Source organism: Pseudophryne corroboree, chromosome 6 (assembly GCF_028390025.1).
Source record: "Pseudophryne corroboree isolate aPseCor3 chromosome 6, aPseCor3.hap2, whole genome shotgun sequence".
Taxonomy (NCBI): Eukaryota; Metazoa; Chordata; class Amphibia; order Anura; family Myobatrachidae; genus Pseudophryne; species Pseudophryne corroboree.
This window is the reverse complement of record NC_086449.1, coordinates 199,695,273-199,713,214: the sequence shown is the minus strand read 5'-3', so window position 1 is coordinate 199,713,214 and position 17,942 is coordinate 199,695,273. Positions and strand designations below refer to the sequence as shown.

The following is a 17,942-nucleotide window of genomic DNA, read 5'->3' as shown; positions in this document are numbered from 1 at the left end:
CTGTGAACAGATAGTCGCCGCCTATAGGGGAGTGTATTTAAGCTTTGCAAGTGTGCGAACGCATGTGCAGCCGCCCTGTACAAAAACAGCTTGTGCAGTTTCTGAGTAGCTCTGACCTTACTCAGCCGCTGCGAATTCTGCAGCCTATTCCGAGCCCAGAACTGACGTCCGACACCCGCCCTGCAAACGCTTTGACACGCCTGCGTTTTTCCAACCACTCCCAGAAAACGATCAGTTGCCCCCCACAAACGCCCTCTTTCTGTCAATCTCCTTGCGAATGGCTGCGCGAATGGTTTCTTTGCTAGAACCAGTGCACAACAACGATCCGCTTTGTAACCGTACGGTGCGCCTGGGCATTGCGGTGCATACGCACGTGCACTAGTTACCCGATCGCTGCACAGCGAAAAACGCTAGCGAGTGAACAGATCTGAATTAGGCCCCATGTGCAGAGAGATATAGATTTGGGAGTGTTTCCAAACTCATATCTACATATTAGTGTAAAAATAAAGCTGTCCAGCATTTATGGGCTATGTGTAAAAGCAACCAGTATTTACCCTGCATGCACAAAAATAAAAAAGGATTTTCACCCCCCACATTAAAGTCTCTGTGTTAATATTTATATGTTCTATATGTATAACTGTCAAGAGTATGTTTAAATATACATTTTTAATTAACATACTAAATGTATTTTCAACATCAGATTAATAAACAAAGAACATATGCTTTATACTACATGAAAATTGGTAATGTGTGTGGCTTGGAACCAGGACCTTGTGGTAGTATGAATTGATGCATACAGGTGAAACTCAGAAAATTAGAATATTGTGCAAAAGTTAATTTATTTCAGTAATTCAACTTACAAGGTGAAACTAATATATTATATAGACTCATTACATGCAAAGTGAGATATTTCAAGTCTTTGTTATAATTTTGATGATTGTGGCTTACAGCTTAAGAAAACATCAAATCCAAAATCTCAGAAAATTAGAATATTACATAAAATCAATAATAAAAGGATTTTAAATACAGAAATGTCGTCCCTCTGAAATGTCGTCCTTCTGAAAAGTATAATTATGCATATGTACTCAGTACTTGGGAGGTAATTCAGACCTGATTACTAGGGTGCGTTTTTTGCATCCCTGCGATCAGGTAGTGGCCGCCTACAGGGGGAGGGTATAAGCTATGTGTAGGTGTGCGAACGCTTGTGCTGGAGAGCTGCACATACAGCAGCTTGTGCAGTCTCTGCACAGCACAGGACTTACCCACTGCAATGATCGGGGCTGGAGCTGACGTCACAAATCCTCCCTCCTCCCCTCCTGCGTTTTTCAGGACACTCCCTAGAAATGGTCAATTGCAACCCACAAACACCCTCTTGCTGTCAATCGCCGTGCGTTCGGCGGTGCGATCGGATTTTTCGCACCATCCCGTCACTGCTGACCGTCGTGCCTGCGTATTGCGGTCCATACACATGCGCAGTTCAGACATGATCGCCTGCTGTGCGAAAACGCACAGCAGCGATCAGGTCTGAATTAGCCCCTTGGTTTGGGCCCCTTTTGCATGAATTACTGCTTCAATGCGGAGTGGCATGGATTCTATCAGCCTGTGGCACTGCTGAGGTGTTATGGAAGACCAGGATGCTTCAATAGCGGCCTTCAGCTCTTCTGCATTGTTCGGTCTCATGTCTCTCATCTTTCTCTTGGCGATACCCCATAGATTCTCTTTTTTCTTTAGCCCAGGTAAGACGCTTCTGACGTTGTTTGTTGTTCAGGAGCGGCTTAACAAGAGGAATACGACATTTGAAGCCCATGTCCAGGGATCCGTCTGTGTGGTGGCTCTTGATGTACTAACTCCAGCCTCAGTCCACTCCTTGTGAAGCTCCTCCACACTTTCGAATGGCCTTTTCATGACAAGAAAAAAAGAACTGGTCTGTTGCTCAGTGGTCCAAAGTCCTCTTTTCTGATGAGAGCAAATTTTGCATCTCGTTTGGAAACCAAGGTCCCAGAGTATGGAGGATGAATGGAGAGGCACACAATCCAAGATGCTTGAAGTTCAATGAGAAGTTTCCACAGTCTGTGCTGATTTGGGGAGCCATGTCATCTGCTGGTGTTGGTCCACTGTGCTTTATTAAATCCAGAGTCTATGCAAACGTCTACCAGGACACTTCATTTTTCCTTCAGCAGACAAGCTTTATGGAGATGCTGACTTCATTTTCCAGCAGGACTTGGCACCTGCCCACACTGCCAAAAGTACCAAAACCTGGTTCAATGACCGTGGGATTACTGTGCTGAATTGGCCAGCAAACTCACTTGACCTGAACGCCATAGAGAAAATAAGATTTTAAACCTACCGGTAAATCTTTTTCTCGTAGTCCGTAGAGGATGCTGGGGACTCCGTAAGGACCATGGGGATAGACGGGCTCCGCAGGAGACATGGGCACTTTAAGAAAGACTTTAGGTCTGGGTGTGCACTGGCTCCTCCCTCTATGCCCCTCCGCTAGACCTCAGTTAGAGAAACTGTGCTCAGAGGAGATGGACTGTACGAGGAAAGGATTTTTGTTAATCCAAGGGCAAGATTCATACCAGCCACACCAATCACACCGTATAACTTGTGTATCAATTAAACAGTTAACAGTATGAAAAAATAACGTAGCATCAGTCCAACCTGATGGAATTATAACATAACCCTTATGTAAGCAAAACTATATACAAGTCTCGCAGAAGTAATACGCACTTGGGACGGGCGCCCAGCATCCTCTACGGACTACGAGAAAAAGATTTACCGGTAGGTTTAAAATCTTATTTTCTCTAACGTTTTAGAGGATGCTGGGGGCTCCGTAAGGACCATGGGGATTATACCAAAGCTCCCAAACGGGCGGGAGAGTGCGAATGACTCTGCAGCACCGAATGAGCAAACCTTAGGTCCTCCTCAGCCAGGGTATCAAACTTATAGAACTTTGCAAAGGTGTTCGAACCCGACCAAGTAGCAGCTCGGCACAGTTGTAGTGCCGAGACCCCTCGGGCAGCTGCCCAAGACGAGCCCACCTTCCTAGTAGAATGGGCCTTGACTGATTTTGGTAACGGCAATCCAGCCGTAGAATGAGCCTGCTGGATGGTATTACAGATCCAGCGAGCAATAGTCTGCTTCGAAGCAGGGGCACCAGTCTTGTTGGCTGCATATAGGACAAACAGTGCTGACTCTAGCCGTTCTGGCCACATAAATTTTCAAAGCCCTGACTACATCAAGGGACTCAGAATCCTCCAAATCTCGTGTAGCCACAGGCACCACAATAAGTTGATTCATATGAAAAGGTGACACCACCTTAGGCAAGAATTGAGGGCGAGTCCGCAATTCCGCCCTATCCATATGGAAAACCAGATAGGGGCTTTTATGAGACAACGCCGCTAATTCCGACACTCGCCTAGCCGAAGCAGAGGCTAATAACATGACCACCTTCCAAGTGAGATATTTTAACTCCGCCGTTTGAAGTGGTTCAAACCAGTGCGACTTAAGGAAACTCAACACCACTTTAAGGTCCCAAGGCGCCACCGGAGGTATAAAAGGAGGCTGAATATGCAGCACTCCCTTTACAAAAGTCTGTACTTCTGGGAGAGAAGCCAATTCTTTTTGAAAGAAAATGGATAAAGCCGAAATCTGAACCTTAATGGATCCTAACTTTAGGCCCAAATTCACTCCAGTCTGTAGGAAGTGAAGGAAACGGCCCAGATGGAATTCTTCCGTAGGAGCATTCCTGGCCTCACACCAAGAAACATATTTTCGCCATATATGGTGATAATGTTTACCTGTCACGTCCTTTCTAGCCTTTATCAGCGTAGGAATGACCTCATCCGGAATTCCCTTTTCCGCTAGGATCCGGCGTTCAACCGCCATGCCGTCAAACGCAGCCGCGGTAAGTCTTGGAACAGACATGGCCCCTGTTGTAACAGGTCCTGTCGTAGAGGAAGAGGCCACGGATCTTCTGTGAGCATTTCCAGCAGATCCGGATACCATGTCCTTCGTGGCCAATCTGGAACAATGAGAATTGTTCTCACTCCTCTTTTTCTTATTATTCTCAATACCTTGGGTATGAGAGGAAGAGGAGGAAACACATAGACCGACTGGAACACCCACGGTGTCACTAGGGCGTCTACTGCTACCGCCTGAGGATCTTTTGATCTGGCGCAATACCTCTGTAGCTTTTTGTTGAGGCGGGATGCCATCATGTCTATCTGGGGCAGTCCCCACTGACTTGCAATCTGTGCGAAGACTTCCCAATGAAGTCCCCACTCCCCTGGATGCAGGTCGTGTCTGCTGAGGAAGTCTGCTTCCCAGTTGTCCACTCCCGGAATGAACACTGCTGACAGTGCGCTTACATGATTTTCTGCCCAGCGAAGAATCTTGGTGGCTTCCGCCATTGCCACCCTGCTCCTTGTGCCGCCTTGGCGGTTTACATGAGCCACTGCGGTGATGTTGTCTGACTGGATCAGAACTGGTTGGTCGCGAAGTAAGTTCTCCGCTTGACGTAGGGCGTTGTATATGGCCCTTAGTTCCAGGATGTTGATGTGAAGACAAGTCTATTGACTTGTCCAAAGTCCTTGGAAGTTTCTTCCTAGTGTGACTGCTCCCCACCCTCTGAGGCTTGCGTCCGTGCTTACCAGGATCCAATCCTGAATGCCGAACCTGCGTCCTTGCAAAAGGTGAGCACTCTGCAGCCACCACAGGAGAGATACCCTGGCCCTGGGGGACAGGGTGATCCGCTGATGAATTTGTAGATGTGACCCGGACCACTTGTCCAATAGGTCCCATTGGAAAGTCCTTGCATGGAACCTGCCGAAGGGAATGGCCTTGTATGTTGCCACCATTTTTCCCAGGACTTGAGTGCAATGATGCACAGACACTTGTTTTGGCTTCAATAGGTTCTTGACTAGAGTCATGAGTTCCTGAGCTTTTTCTATCAGGAGAAAAACCTTTTTCTGGTCTGTGTCCAGAACCATGCCCAAGAAGGTCAGATGAGTCGTAGGAACCAGCTGCGACTTCGGGATATTGAGAATCCAGCCGTGTTGCTGTAACACCTTCACTGAAAGTGACACGCTGTTCAGTAACTTCTCTCGTGATCTCGCTTTTATGAGGAGATCGTCCAAGTACGGGATAATTGTGACCCCCTGCTTGCGCATGATCACCATAGTTTCCGCCATTACCTTGGTGAAAATCCTCGATGCCGTGGAAAGCCCAAACGGCAACGTCTGAAATTGGTAATGACAATCCCGTACCGCAAATCTCAGGTACGCCTGATGAGGTGGATATATGGGAACATGAAGGTATGCATCCTTTATGTCCAGGGATACCATAAAATCCCCCCCTTCCAGGCTGGCGATGACCGCTCTGAGCGATTCCATTTTGAACTTGAACCGTTTTAAGTATAGGTTCAGGGATTTTAAATTCAATATGGGTCTGACCGAACCGTCCGGTTTCGGAACTACAAACAGGGTGGAGTAGTATCCCTTCCCTCTCTGAAGTAGGGGAACATTGACCACCACTTGTTGAAGACACAATTTGTGAATTGCATTTAACACTATCTCCCTTTCTAGGGGAGAAGTCGGTAGAGCCGATTTGAAAAAACGGCGAGGAGGCACCTCTTCGAATTCCAGCTTGTATCCCTGAGAATCAATTTCTATTGCCCAGGGATCCACCTGTGAGTGAACCCAGATGTGGCTGAAAAGTCGAAGACGTGCCCCCACTGGGGCGGACTCCCTCAGCGGAGCCCCAGCGTCATGCGGTGGATTTTGCAGAGGCCGGGGAGGATTTCTGTTCTTGGGAACTAGCTGTGCTGTGCAGCTTTTTACCTCTGCCCTTACCTCTGGCAAGAAAGGACGATCCACGCACTCTTTTGCTTTTATTTGAATGAAAGGACTGCATTTGATAATATGGCGCTTTCTTAGGTTGCGAGGGAACATAAGGCAAAAAATTAGATTTACCTGCCGTAGCTGTGGAGACCAGGTCCGAGAGACCTTCCCCAAACAATTCCTCACCCTTGTAAAGGTAAAACCTCCATATGTCTTTTTGAGTCGGCATCACCTGTCCACTGCCGGGTCCAGAGGACTCGTCTAGCAGAGATTGACATAGCGCTTATTCTGGAACCCAGTAAACTAATGTCTCTTTGAGCATCCCTCATATATAAGACCGCATCCTTTATATGGCCTAGGGTCAATAAAATGGTATCCTTATCTAGGGTCTCAATCTCCGCCGATAAGTAATCTGTCCATGCTGCTACCGCGCTACAAACCCAGGCCGACGCAATTGCCGGTCTGAGTAATGTACCAGAATGTGTGTAAATGGACTTCAAGGTAATCTCCTGCTTGCGGTCAGCAGGATCCTTGAGGGTAGCCGTATCTTGTGATGGTAGTGCTATCTTTTTTGACAAGCGTGTCAACGCTTTGTCCATCTTAGGGGAGGATTCCCACCGTACCCTGTCCGTTGGCGGGAAAGGATACGCCATAAGAATCCTTTTGGGAACTACAGTTTATTGTCTGGAGATTTCCACGCTTTTTCACATATTTCGTTCAACTCATGTGAGGAGGGAAAAGTTACCTCTGGCATCTTTCCCTTATACATGTGTACCCTCGTGTCAGGGACAGGGGGTTCCTCTGTGGTATGCAACACTTCTTTTATTGCAATAATCATATATCGAATACATTTAGCCACTTTTGGCTGTAACTTTACATCATCGTAGTCGACACTGGAGTCCGAATCCGTGTCAGTATCAGTGACTGCTATTTGGGATAGTGGGCGCTTCTGAGACCCTGAAGGTCCCGGCAACATAGGGACAGACACGGGTTCACTCCCTAACTGTTCCTTAGCTTCAGCTTTGTCTAATCTATTGTACAATAAGTTCACACTAGCACTTAAAACATTCCACATATCCACCCAGTCAGGTGTCGGCACCGCCGACGGAGACCTCACATTCATAAGCTCCCCTTCCTCCCTAGGTGAGCCTTCTAATTCAGACATGTCGACACACGCGTACCGACACACCACACACACAGGGAACCTCTTATCTGAAGACAGTTTCCCAACCAGGCCCTTTGGAGAGACAGAGAGAGAGTATGCCAGCACACACCCCAGCGCTGTATGACCCAGGAAAAAAAACACAATAATTTTATGTTTACCCAGATAGCGCTGTTTTTATATACAATATGCGCCTAATTTTGTGCCCCCCCCCTCTTCTTTAAAACCCTCTGTTTACCGTGGTATAAGCAGGGGAGAGTCCGGGGAGCTTCCTCTCAGCGGTGCTGTGGAGAAAAATGGCGCTGGTGAGTGCTGAGGGAGAAGCCCCGCCCCCTCGGCGGCGGGCTTCTGTCCCGCTTAAAATCTCAAAATTTGGCGGGGGCTCTTATATATATATATATATATATATACACACAGTGCCCAGCTGTATATATACTTATTTGTGCCAAAAGAGGTCTATATGATGCCCAGGGCGCCCCCCCCTGCGCCCTGCACCCTTACAGTGACTGCCGTGTGTGAGGTGTATGGGAGCAATGGCGCACAGCTTTACTGCTGTGCGTTACCTCAGTGAAGATCATGAAGTCTTCTGCCGCCTCTGAAGTCTTCTTTTCTTCTCATACTCACCCGGCTTCTATCTTCCGGCTCTGCGAGGGGGACGGTGGCGCGGCTCTGGGACGGACGGCGAGGGTGAGACCTGCGTACCGATCCCTCTGGAGCTAATGGTGTCCAGTAGCCTAAGAAGCAGAGCCTTGAAACTCACAGAAGTAGGTCTGATTCTCTCCCCTCAGTCCCTCGATGCAGGGAGTCTGTTGCCAGCAGGCTCCATGAAAATAAAAAACCTAACAAATATACTTTCTGTCAGGAAGCTCAGGAGAGCTCCCTGAAGTGCACCCATCTCCTCTGGGCACAGTATCAAACTGAGGTCTAGAGGAGGGGCATAAAGGGAGGAGCCAGTGCACACCCAGACCTAAAGTTTTTCTTAAAGTGCCCATGTCTCCTGCGGAGCCCGTCTATCCCCATGGTCCTTACGGAGTCCCCAGCATCCTCTAGGACGTTAGAGAAACTATGGGGCATTGCCAAGAGAAAGATGAGAGACATGAGACCGAACAATGCAGAAGAGCTGAAGGCCGCTATTGAAACATCCTGGTCTTCCATAACACCTCAGCAGTGCCACAGGCTGATAGAATCCATGCCACGCCGCATTGAGGCATTAATTCATGCAAAAGGGGCCCAAACCAAGTACTGAGTACATATGCATGATTATACTTTTCAGAGGGACGACCTTTCTGTATTTAGAATCCTTTTTTTATTGATTTTATGTAATATTCTAATTTTTGAGATTTTGGATTTGGGGTTATTTTAAACTGTAAGCCACAATCATCAAAATTATAACAAATAAAGGCTTGGAATATCTCACTTTGCATGTAATGAGTCTCTATACTATATTAGTTTCAACTTTTCAGTTGAATTACTGAAATAAATTAACTTTTGCACGATATTCTACATTTCTGAGTTTCACCTGTATAACAAGATATATTTATATATCAATGCCAACTCCTTACATGTGTGTCCCTGCCTGCCTTTTATCTGATTCTCCATAAACCTGATACAAGTACAATGAATGCCGACAGCTAGGTCTATTTTGGTAATTATTTCCAAACCTCTATAGATATGTAGTTTTCAGAAGTAATACACTGTGATTGGCTCACCTCTGTTTGCCCTGCTGGAAACTTGCACACATACAGAGGAGGAGGCACAGCAGACACAGGCAGACCCCGACAATGATCCCAGTTACGGAGTTCATGTCTAGGACATCTGCAGGGGACATAATTGGGTGTGCACTAGTAAACAGCCTCTAGAACCAGTAAGTTATGATTATGAAGAATGGTTGCATTTCCCATTGATTAGACACCAATGATTTTCAAGAGAATATGGAAGCATGCCTAGCTAATAAATTAATTGTCTATTCTGGAAGATAGACAATTAAAAACAACAATAATTAATCAACTGAAACTAAACTGCAGAGTTTGTTACACCCATGTTAACAATTGTCAATTATTTTCACGCAACATGACCCTAATACTGTGAATTAACTAATCCATAATAACATTTCACTTGGAGAACAAAAAATACATCATCACAGGGGCACACGGTCACAGATTAAGGGGTCGATCCAATTAGTCGCGATGATATTGCGGGTGCGAATCATCAAGTTTAAAAGCAAGTGCTAGTGGGTGAGCAAGTTTGATAGTCAGCACTGGCGGGGGAGAAATTGTGACAGCAAAAGCCAGTGGGGAATATTAATGAGAAAGAGAGAGCTAGAGAGTGAAAGAGAGAGGGGGGCGCAGGGGAGTAAGGGAGAGTGGGAAAGGAGAAAGAGACAGCGAGAGAGAGAGGGAGGAGAGAGGGGAAGTGGGAGACAGAGAGAGAGAGGGAAGGCAGGAAGAAAGAGAGGGGACGGAGGACAGAGGGGGAGGGAGAGAAAGAGGGAGGGGGAAGAGAGAGAGAATAAAACTAAACAAAAACAAATGCACATGCAATACTGGGCACAACAGCTTGGTAGCTAAGTGTCCTTGATATTTATATGATTGTACTGTATGTATCCTATGTATATATGAAGAGTTTAATAAATCAATCCATCTCCACCAACAGCACCACCAGATCATACGCTTTCCCCTACAGAGGAATGATACTGCAATGCTGTAGGATGGAGTCAGAATACTGACAGCGGCACCCCGATGCTCAGGATCCCCACACCTACTTGGTAAGTATACTACCCCTAATCCCTACCCTCCCTAACCCTCCTTACACGCAGCCTGACCCTAACCCTCCCTCCTGCAGCCTGACCCTAACCCTCCTTACACGCAGCCTGACCCTAACCCTCCCTCCTGCAGCCTGACCCTAACCCTCCTTACACGCAGCCTGACCCTAACCCTCCCTCCTGCAGCCTGACCCTAACCCTCCTTACACGCAGCCTGACCCTAACCCTCCCTCCTGCAGCCTGACCCTAACCCTCCTTACACGCAGCCTGACCCTAACCCTCCCTCCTGCAGCCTGACCCTAACCCTCCTTACACACAGCCTGACCCTAACCCTCCCTCCTGCAGCCTGACCCTAACCCTCCCTCCTACAGCCTGACCCTAACCCTCCTTACACGCAGCCTGGCCCTAGCCCTCCCTCCTGCAGCCTGACCCTAACCCTCCTTACACGCAGCCTGACCCTAACCCTCCCTCCTGCAGCCTGACCCTAACATCCCCACTGAAGCAATGTACAAATTTTAAATGTGTGTGTATAGGGATTATATGCATGTAGATGAACAATGTTGCTATAGGTTGTTATCTGACAGTTGTAGTAGCTGTATTGTCTGACTGTATCAGAAAAAGATCTGATATTTTGTACCTGGTGGGCGTGGAGGCAAAGTCTCTACTGATAGCACACTAGAATAGGGCCCCCATCCTGACTCTGTCTTGGCTCCCATCTTGAAGTAATATTTGGTTCCACTTTGCAAATTCTCAACTTCCGTACTGAAAATATTTCCTGTAAAGAAACAACATAATTCATTGCTGGCACAAACACGTGGACTGCTCCCGCCCTGGTACTTAGCACAATACAACATATAGATATTATAAGTATCAAGACGATATAACAGTTTATAGTTTAAAAAAATCTATATAAAAGAGACGTTTCTTTAGATGCTTATACCATACCATATACTGTAGATACTTATTCCAACACATGGAGGTCTTACCTTCCTTGGTCAAAATAGACCACATTTCATCCGGGTGGCTTCGGTTGACAGTGTACAGAATCAGATACTGCACAATTATTCCATTAGACTCCAGAGGCGGTCGCCAATGCACCTGAACTGAATACTGTGACACAGGCTGCAGCACCAGGTCAGCAGGTGGGGATGAAGGCCCTTTAGGAAGAGTCATAAATTAGGAGCGTTGTCTGCAATTTAATGGAGCACAGGGACAGAGTGACATTGCTGATGCCAGTGACTCCCTAAAATGTGTCTCTACTACAAATGAAGGATAAGACGACACACTGACTGTATTTAGGATGTATATGGTCAGCTCATCCTATGAGAGGATTACATACAGGTCATGGCTTGATTCCAACCAGGACTCTTTCTGTGTGGAGTCTATGGGGGGAATCCAGTTGTCTTGTGGGCGCCCAAAGTAATGAGTTCCTACAGGAGCTATTCAATTGTTTCCCTCGTTGGGCACGAATGCCTGGTGTGCGCACTCATTAGTACTGGGTTTAGCCATGCAGAGCAGGCAAACCCATCGAAAGTCTTGGTTAGAGTGCTTAAACATTTAAGCGCCCAAACCACAGAGTTTTTGCACATTTCAGCTCACACCAACTACTGGCAGCTGGGGTGAACAACAATTGAATTCTCCCCCTATGAGGGGTATTCAATTCATGTTGGATCCTTTCCGATGGAAAGGATCCGACATGAGTGTATTCGATGACTGGCCAAACCCGACAGGTTTGGCCCGTTCCCAACAATGGCAATCCGACTTTGTTTAAAGTCGGATTGACATTGTCGGAAACTGGGCTAAAACCTGTCGGGTTTGGCCGCGCTTCCGACAATACACATGGATCAGCAGCTTAAACCGCTGATCAGCGTGCATTCCGACAGGCTTCTGACAAGTCAGATTTCCCGACTTGTCAGAAAAAAAGGGGTCACATTGAATAGGTCGGAACCCCTTCAGACCTAAACCTGGTGGAAACTGTCATCTTTCCGACAAGACGTCAGTTTCAGACAATAATTTAATACACCCCAATATGTTCTCCCCGGGTTTGTGTGGGTTTCCCTTGGATACTCCGTTTTCTCCTACATTCCAAAATTATACTGGCAGGTTAATATAGCAACAGTATGTAATTGTGTTTATTTTAAACAAATAAAACACATAGGGGTATATTCAATTGAAGTCAAAAGCTGCCGTCTGTCAAAAAGACGGCAGTTTTCAACTTTTTTAGGTCAGAAGGGGTTCCGACCTATTCAATCTAACTCCAAATTTTTTCGACAAGTTGAGGAATTCGACTTATCAAAAAGCACGTGGATCGATGGAATAGCTGCCGATCCACGTGCTTTCGACCATCTCAATTCGACTTTAAAAAAAAGTCGAAGTGAGATGGGGAGAGCAGCGCCGGATACGGGGAGAGCCGCGCCGGAGACGAGGAGAGCAGCGCCGGAGGATGTGTCACAGCCGTTGTTCACAGCAGCGTCCACCCGGCTCCAGCAAGCGAGACGGGGGAGAGCAGCGCTACAGCAGCGGCTATATAGTCGCTGCTGTATCGCTGCTCTCCCCCGTCTCCCCTCCCGCATCTAAAAGTCGAATTGAGATAGCATTGAATATCCCAGGTCGGATCCATTCTGACATATGAATGTCGGAATGGATCCGACTTCAATTGAATATACCCCATAGAGGTAAGAAACAAAGAAAACTATTTAACTACTGGGGAGCCACAGAAAAATTGGTGTTTGAGGGACACATAATGTTAATCCTGATCTGCCCACACTGGAATAATGACAAATACAGTATATAATATCGTAATCTTAATTTCTTAAAGGGATGAGATTTGGGACATGGTGCCAGGCCCTTTTCTCGCACTGTGACGTTATGATGTAGATGAATACAGAAATGAAACAGGAAGGCTGTGACTGGTTACTGTCTCTTACTCACTATCTGGAAGTGTCATCTTTTCCACAATGTTATTATAGGGCCCATCAACTCCGGCTGAATTGGTCTGAACTGCAAACTCATACCTGGTATATGGTTTCAGACCACTTATCAGAATCTCTTCTGAGACACTGCAAATATACAATGTGTGAGTTATGTTCATAGTTCTGAATGAAGGATGAAGAAGGAACATTTGGAGGCTCTTGTTACCTGCTGTGATAAGTGAATTGTGAGGCATTCTTGGCACCCCATGGTCCACAGCGCACAGTGTAGTTCACAATTTTGCTGCTTATTATGGGCCTTCTCCATCTAACCCACATTGACGTGGAGCTGTTAGGTTCCACCTGAATATGGCTGGGCGGCAGTGGTGGGATCTTGTAGGCTATGAGGTCTGCAGCAGAAGTAGAAAAATATATTGTGTAGATTATATATATGTAGATATAATCTTGGCTGATGCACCATGTCCTGATGAAGGTTACATTCGCTAACTGAAATGTCAACCTATGACACTGTAATGGTGATATGTGAATAAAAAAACTCTACGAATTCTTCATGAGAAGTCCCAGGTGAGTGCACCTCTGTTCTATATGATATATATATATATATATATATATAGTTTATATTTACCAAAAATACCTTATCCCACGCCAAATCAATAAGTGGAATGAACTGACAGCTGCACCTCTCACTGAGTCTCCTGTTAGCAAGACCCAAAATATCATGCAACTATAAAGTCTAGGTTTAGAACCTATATGAAGTACTTAAGATTATAGGCATCGGTTTAAACTACGGTATATATATATTTGTTTCAAAAATTCATATATATATCTCCTATATAATAGCCCAGATCTGTGACTCTGTGCCTGTCTCTAACGCTGGGCGTAGCTAGGAGCTCTCATTGGGTTAGTGGCAGGTCTATCACACTCAGTCCACAGCTGATTGGGCGAGAAACGCCCTCCCACACAGGTTACAACAATGGGAGGCTCTGCCCTTTGGCTGCATTTTGGATGCAGAAGACAACCTGTATATACACATCATATATATCTCAAACAACAAAGGAATGTATTTCTTGTTAATATTGCTGATTACAGATGGACAGTCCTGATTTTCTAGGGTCAAAAGGGGCCTGGGATACCATATTATAGGCATGACCACTGTTACATGGAGGCTGGCTGGGCTGCACAAGGCATGGTCCTAATGGTGGGTACACAATGGATCTGCAGATATATCTATAGACGGATCGGGCATTGTGTAGTGCATACACACTGCCCGATCCATCGTGACTGACTGGGGGTGCAGCTAAGGGGGCATGTGCCCCAGGTGCAGGATTTGAGGGGGCGCTGAGGAGTTACAGAGGAGCAGGGCTTTTTTTTCCCTTTTACCAGCAGTGCTGTGCTGCTCCAGTGAGAAAGCAGACAGCTCTCAGGACAGTGTCTCTGACCCACCTGCCTGCCCGGAGCGGGCTCCGATGCTGTGCGGGTGAGCTCCAGTACCTAGGATCTCTCCTATACTGGCTACTGTCTTAAGGGTATATTCAATTGAGGTCGGATCCATTCCGACATGCATTTGTCAGAATGGATCCGACAAGGGCTATTCAATGCCCATCTCAAATCAACTTTAAAAAAGTCGAATTGAGATGAGGGACCGGAGAGGGGGGAGTGCCGCGGGCAGACGGGGGACAACCACGGGCAGACGGGGGACAGCAGCACTGCAGGAGGATGTGGCACAGCCGCCAGAGCTCATGGCAGCATCCACCCGGCTCCAGCAAGCGGGACCTCACTTGCTGGAGCCGGGTGGACGCTGCCGTGAGCTCTGACGGCTGTGCCACATCCTCCTGCAGCGCTGTGCTGTAGCGCTGTTAACCCCCGTCTGCCTGCGGCTCTCCCCCCTCTCCTCCTCTTAGGTCCCTCATCTCAGTTCAACTTTTTTTTAAGTCGAACTGAGATGGTCGGAAACGGGACCAAAACCTGTCGAATTTGGCCCCGTTTCCGTCAGAAGCACGTGAATCGGCAGCTATACCGCCAATTCGCGTACTGTTCAATAGAGATGGCTACTGACTCACTGTCTCAACACAGTGACTCGAATCATCAGGAAGTGTGAATGATTCGAGTCACTCACTGTTTAATGAGTCGAGACAGCTGCAGCAGCAGCCTCTCTCAGCCAGAGGGAGGAAACTCAGTGTGTCCTTCAGTCAGTGTGTTCTGCTGTGTGTCTTTAGCTGTGATTGGCCAGAGGCTATACCAGGTGACACCCAGTGGGAGGGGGGAGGGAGCAGTCACGACTCACCAGTCAGTGAGTGCTGTGCTGCTGTGCCTGAGTCATGTCATGAATCATGATTCATCCTGAGTCTGCCAGTGAGTTGAGACAGTTGTACACTGTGTAGACCAGGGGTGGGGAACCTCCGGCCCGCGAAGCCGTTTGGTCCGGCCCACCAGCTGGTGTCAGTGAGACACGCTGCCGCTCAGTCCGGCGGCAGCGTGTCTCAGCTGTCAGAACAGGGAGACGGAGGAGAGCGCGGCTGTGAAGTGGGAGCGGCGGCGTGTAGTATTTCAAACCAGCCGCCGGTCCGTGAGCCAATCAGAGCTCGCGGACCGGCAGCCAATCAGGAGCCGCGGCTGCCGGTCCGCGAGCTCTGATTGGCTCTCGAACCGGCGGCTGGTTTGAAGTACTACACGCCGCCGCTCCCACACGACAGCCGCGCTCTCCTCCGTGTCCCACGGTAAGTAGCACGGAGGGGGGAGGGCATCGGGCATCTGTATAGCTGGCACTGTGGGGACATTTGTAAACCTGGCACTGTGGGGACATTTGTATACCTGGCACTGTGGGGACATTTGTATACCTGACACTGTGGGAGACATTTGTAAACCTGGCACTGTGGGGACATTTGTATACCTGGCACTGTGGGGGCATTTGTATACCTGGCACTGTGGGGACATCTGTATACCTGGCACTGTGAGGGGCATTTGTATACCTGGCACTGTGGGGGCATCTGTATACCTGGCACTGTGAGGGGCATTTGTATACCTGGCACTGTGAGGGGCATTTGTATACCTGGCACTGTGGGGACATCTGTATACCTGGCACTGAGGGGCATTTGTATACCTGGCACTGTGGGGGCATTTGTATACCTGGCACTGTGGGGGCATTTGTATGGCATTTGTATACCTGGCACTGTGGGGGCATTTGTATACCTGGCACTGTGGGGGCATTTGTATACCTGGCACTGTGGGGGCATTTGTATACCTGGCACTGTGAGGGGCATTTGTATACCTGGCACTGTGGGGGCATTTGTATACCTGGCACTGTGGGGGCAATTGTGGATCTGGCACCGCACTATTGGGGGCATATGTGTATCACGTCCCATTTTAACTGGCCACACCCATTTTTTTGGCGCGTGCGCGCCTCCGGCGTACCTCTAAGGGGCAGACCTACTGGGGGGCAGGGTAATTTTTTAAGTTGAGAATTTTTGTATGGCCCCCGAAGGATTTTATAAATATCCAAATGGCCCTCGGTAGAAAAAAGGTTCCCCACCCCTGGTGTAGACTCAGTGGATGGATCTGATTCATGCAGCATAAGCCTGCAGGAGGTGGAGCCCCTGTGGTACAGGGCTCTCAGCTCAGTGTTCTCAACTCACTGTTCCTGCTCAATGGTATTGTGGGTGGCAAACTCCCTGGAGGCTAGATAGTGGATAATATAATAAATACAAACCCACCTAAAATTATCTAATTAGCAAAGTATGCAAATTAAAAAAAAAATGTTTTTATTTGGTTTAGTTACAGACTGAATGATGTGTTTCATGGCTATTAAGCTTTCTCTCCTCAGCCAGAAGTAATGTGCATATTCTGTAACTAGTGTGCAATAAGTGGTTATTAATAATATATCAACATAACAGTGAATCTATGTTAATATATTACAGATTAACAATCAGTGCATAAGCAGCTGCCTCCCCCAGATACACTGCACAATCACTGCAGCTGAATAACTCCCTCCATGAGTCCAGCACTGATCCTCCAGCACTGGCAACTCACTGATTCATGTGCAGTCTCTGCAATACATTCCAGTACAAATGAGTCATGACTCATGTGCCGAGACACTGACTAGAGACACTTTACTGAACTGAGTCATGTGTCTCAACTCAGTTCAGTGAATCACTTTGCCCATGACTACTGTTCAACAAGTCGAATTCCCCGACTTGTCGAATAAAAAATGCTGGGGACTGAATAGGTCGGAAACCCTTCCGACCTGAAAAAGTCGAAAACTGCCGTCTTTTCGACAAGAAGGCAGTTTCGACCTTAATTGAATATACCCCTTAAACTCTCTTCTTTGCCATGCAGTTCTGCGACTAGCGTGCGGTGCACCATACAAGCTATAGAAGCTAGCTTTTGGTGCTGTGTTTTGCAGCAGGCTATGATCCCGGCTGCCTGCCCAGCACCAACCGATAACAAGCTGCAGGGTACACCACACTGCCCCAGGCTTATGCTTGCTAACAGGTGCAGTCACCGATGTTACAGAAATCAAAGGTTCACTTTGCTAGCTATCCACTTGACAGTGGAAATTAAGGCCTACTGTAATTCAGAGTTGATCACAGCAGCAAATTTGTTAGCAGTTGGGCAAAACCATGTGCACTGCAGGGGGGGCAGATATAACATGTGCAGAGAGAGTTAGATTTGGGTGGGGTGTGTTCAAACGGAAATCTAAATTGCAGTGTAAAAATAAAGCAGCCAGTATTTACCCTGCACAGAAACAAAATAATCCACCCAAATCTAACTCTCTCTGCTAATGTTATATCTGCCCCCCCCCCCCCCCTGCAGTGCACATGGTTTTGCCCAACTGCTAACAAATTTACTGCTGCGATCAACTCTGAATTACCCCCTAAGAGCCTCCACAAACTCCACCTCTCACTGAGTATCACTACAGCAGCTTTGTGGTGAGTTTAAAGACATGCTTTATTATCGGCACTGTGCTCCCAGTTAGCAGTATTAACCTCTGCTTTGTCTCCCAGATGGGGGGATATGGTGTAGCTTATATGTACAGGTGAAACTCAGAAAATTAGAATATTGTTCATTTATTTCAGTAATTCAACTTAAAAGGTGAAACTAATATAGTATAAAGACTCATTACATGCAAAGTGAGATATTTCAAGCCTTCATTTGTTATAATTTTGATGATTGTGGCTTACAGCTTAAGAAAACACCAAATCCAAAATCTCAGAAAATTAGAATATTACACAAAATCAATAAAAAAAGGATTT

General features: G+C 47.1%; 1 protein-coding gene across 3 annotated transcripts in view; it reads right to left on the bottom strand.

Annotated features, from left to right (window-relative positions):
• Window positions 1–17,942, bottom strand: part of IGDCC4 (immunoglobulin superfamily DCC subclass member 4) — a 189,156-nt gene that overhangs the window by 3,146 nt on the left and 168,068 nt on the right. For all 3 annotated transcript variants that reach the window (XM_063925602.1, XM_063925601.1, XM_063925600.1), the window contains exons 13-17: window positions 12,902–13,082; window positions 12,695–12,822; window positions 10,750–10,920; window positions 10,401–10,538; window positions 8,712–8,817 (exon numbers count right to left, since the gene is read on the bottom strand). In XM_063925602.1, coding sequence (XP_063781672.1) covers window positions 8,712–8,817; window positions 10,401–10,538; window positions 10,750–10,920; window positions 12,695–12,822; window positions 12,902–13,082 — 724 coding nt within the window. The remainder of the gene's footprint in view (window positions 1–8,711; window positions 8,818–10,400; window positions 10,539–10,749; window positions 10,921–12,694; window positions 12,823–12,901; window positions 13,083–17,942) is intronic.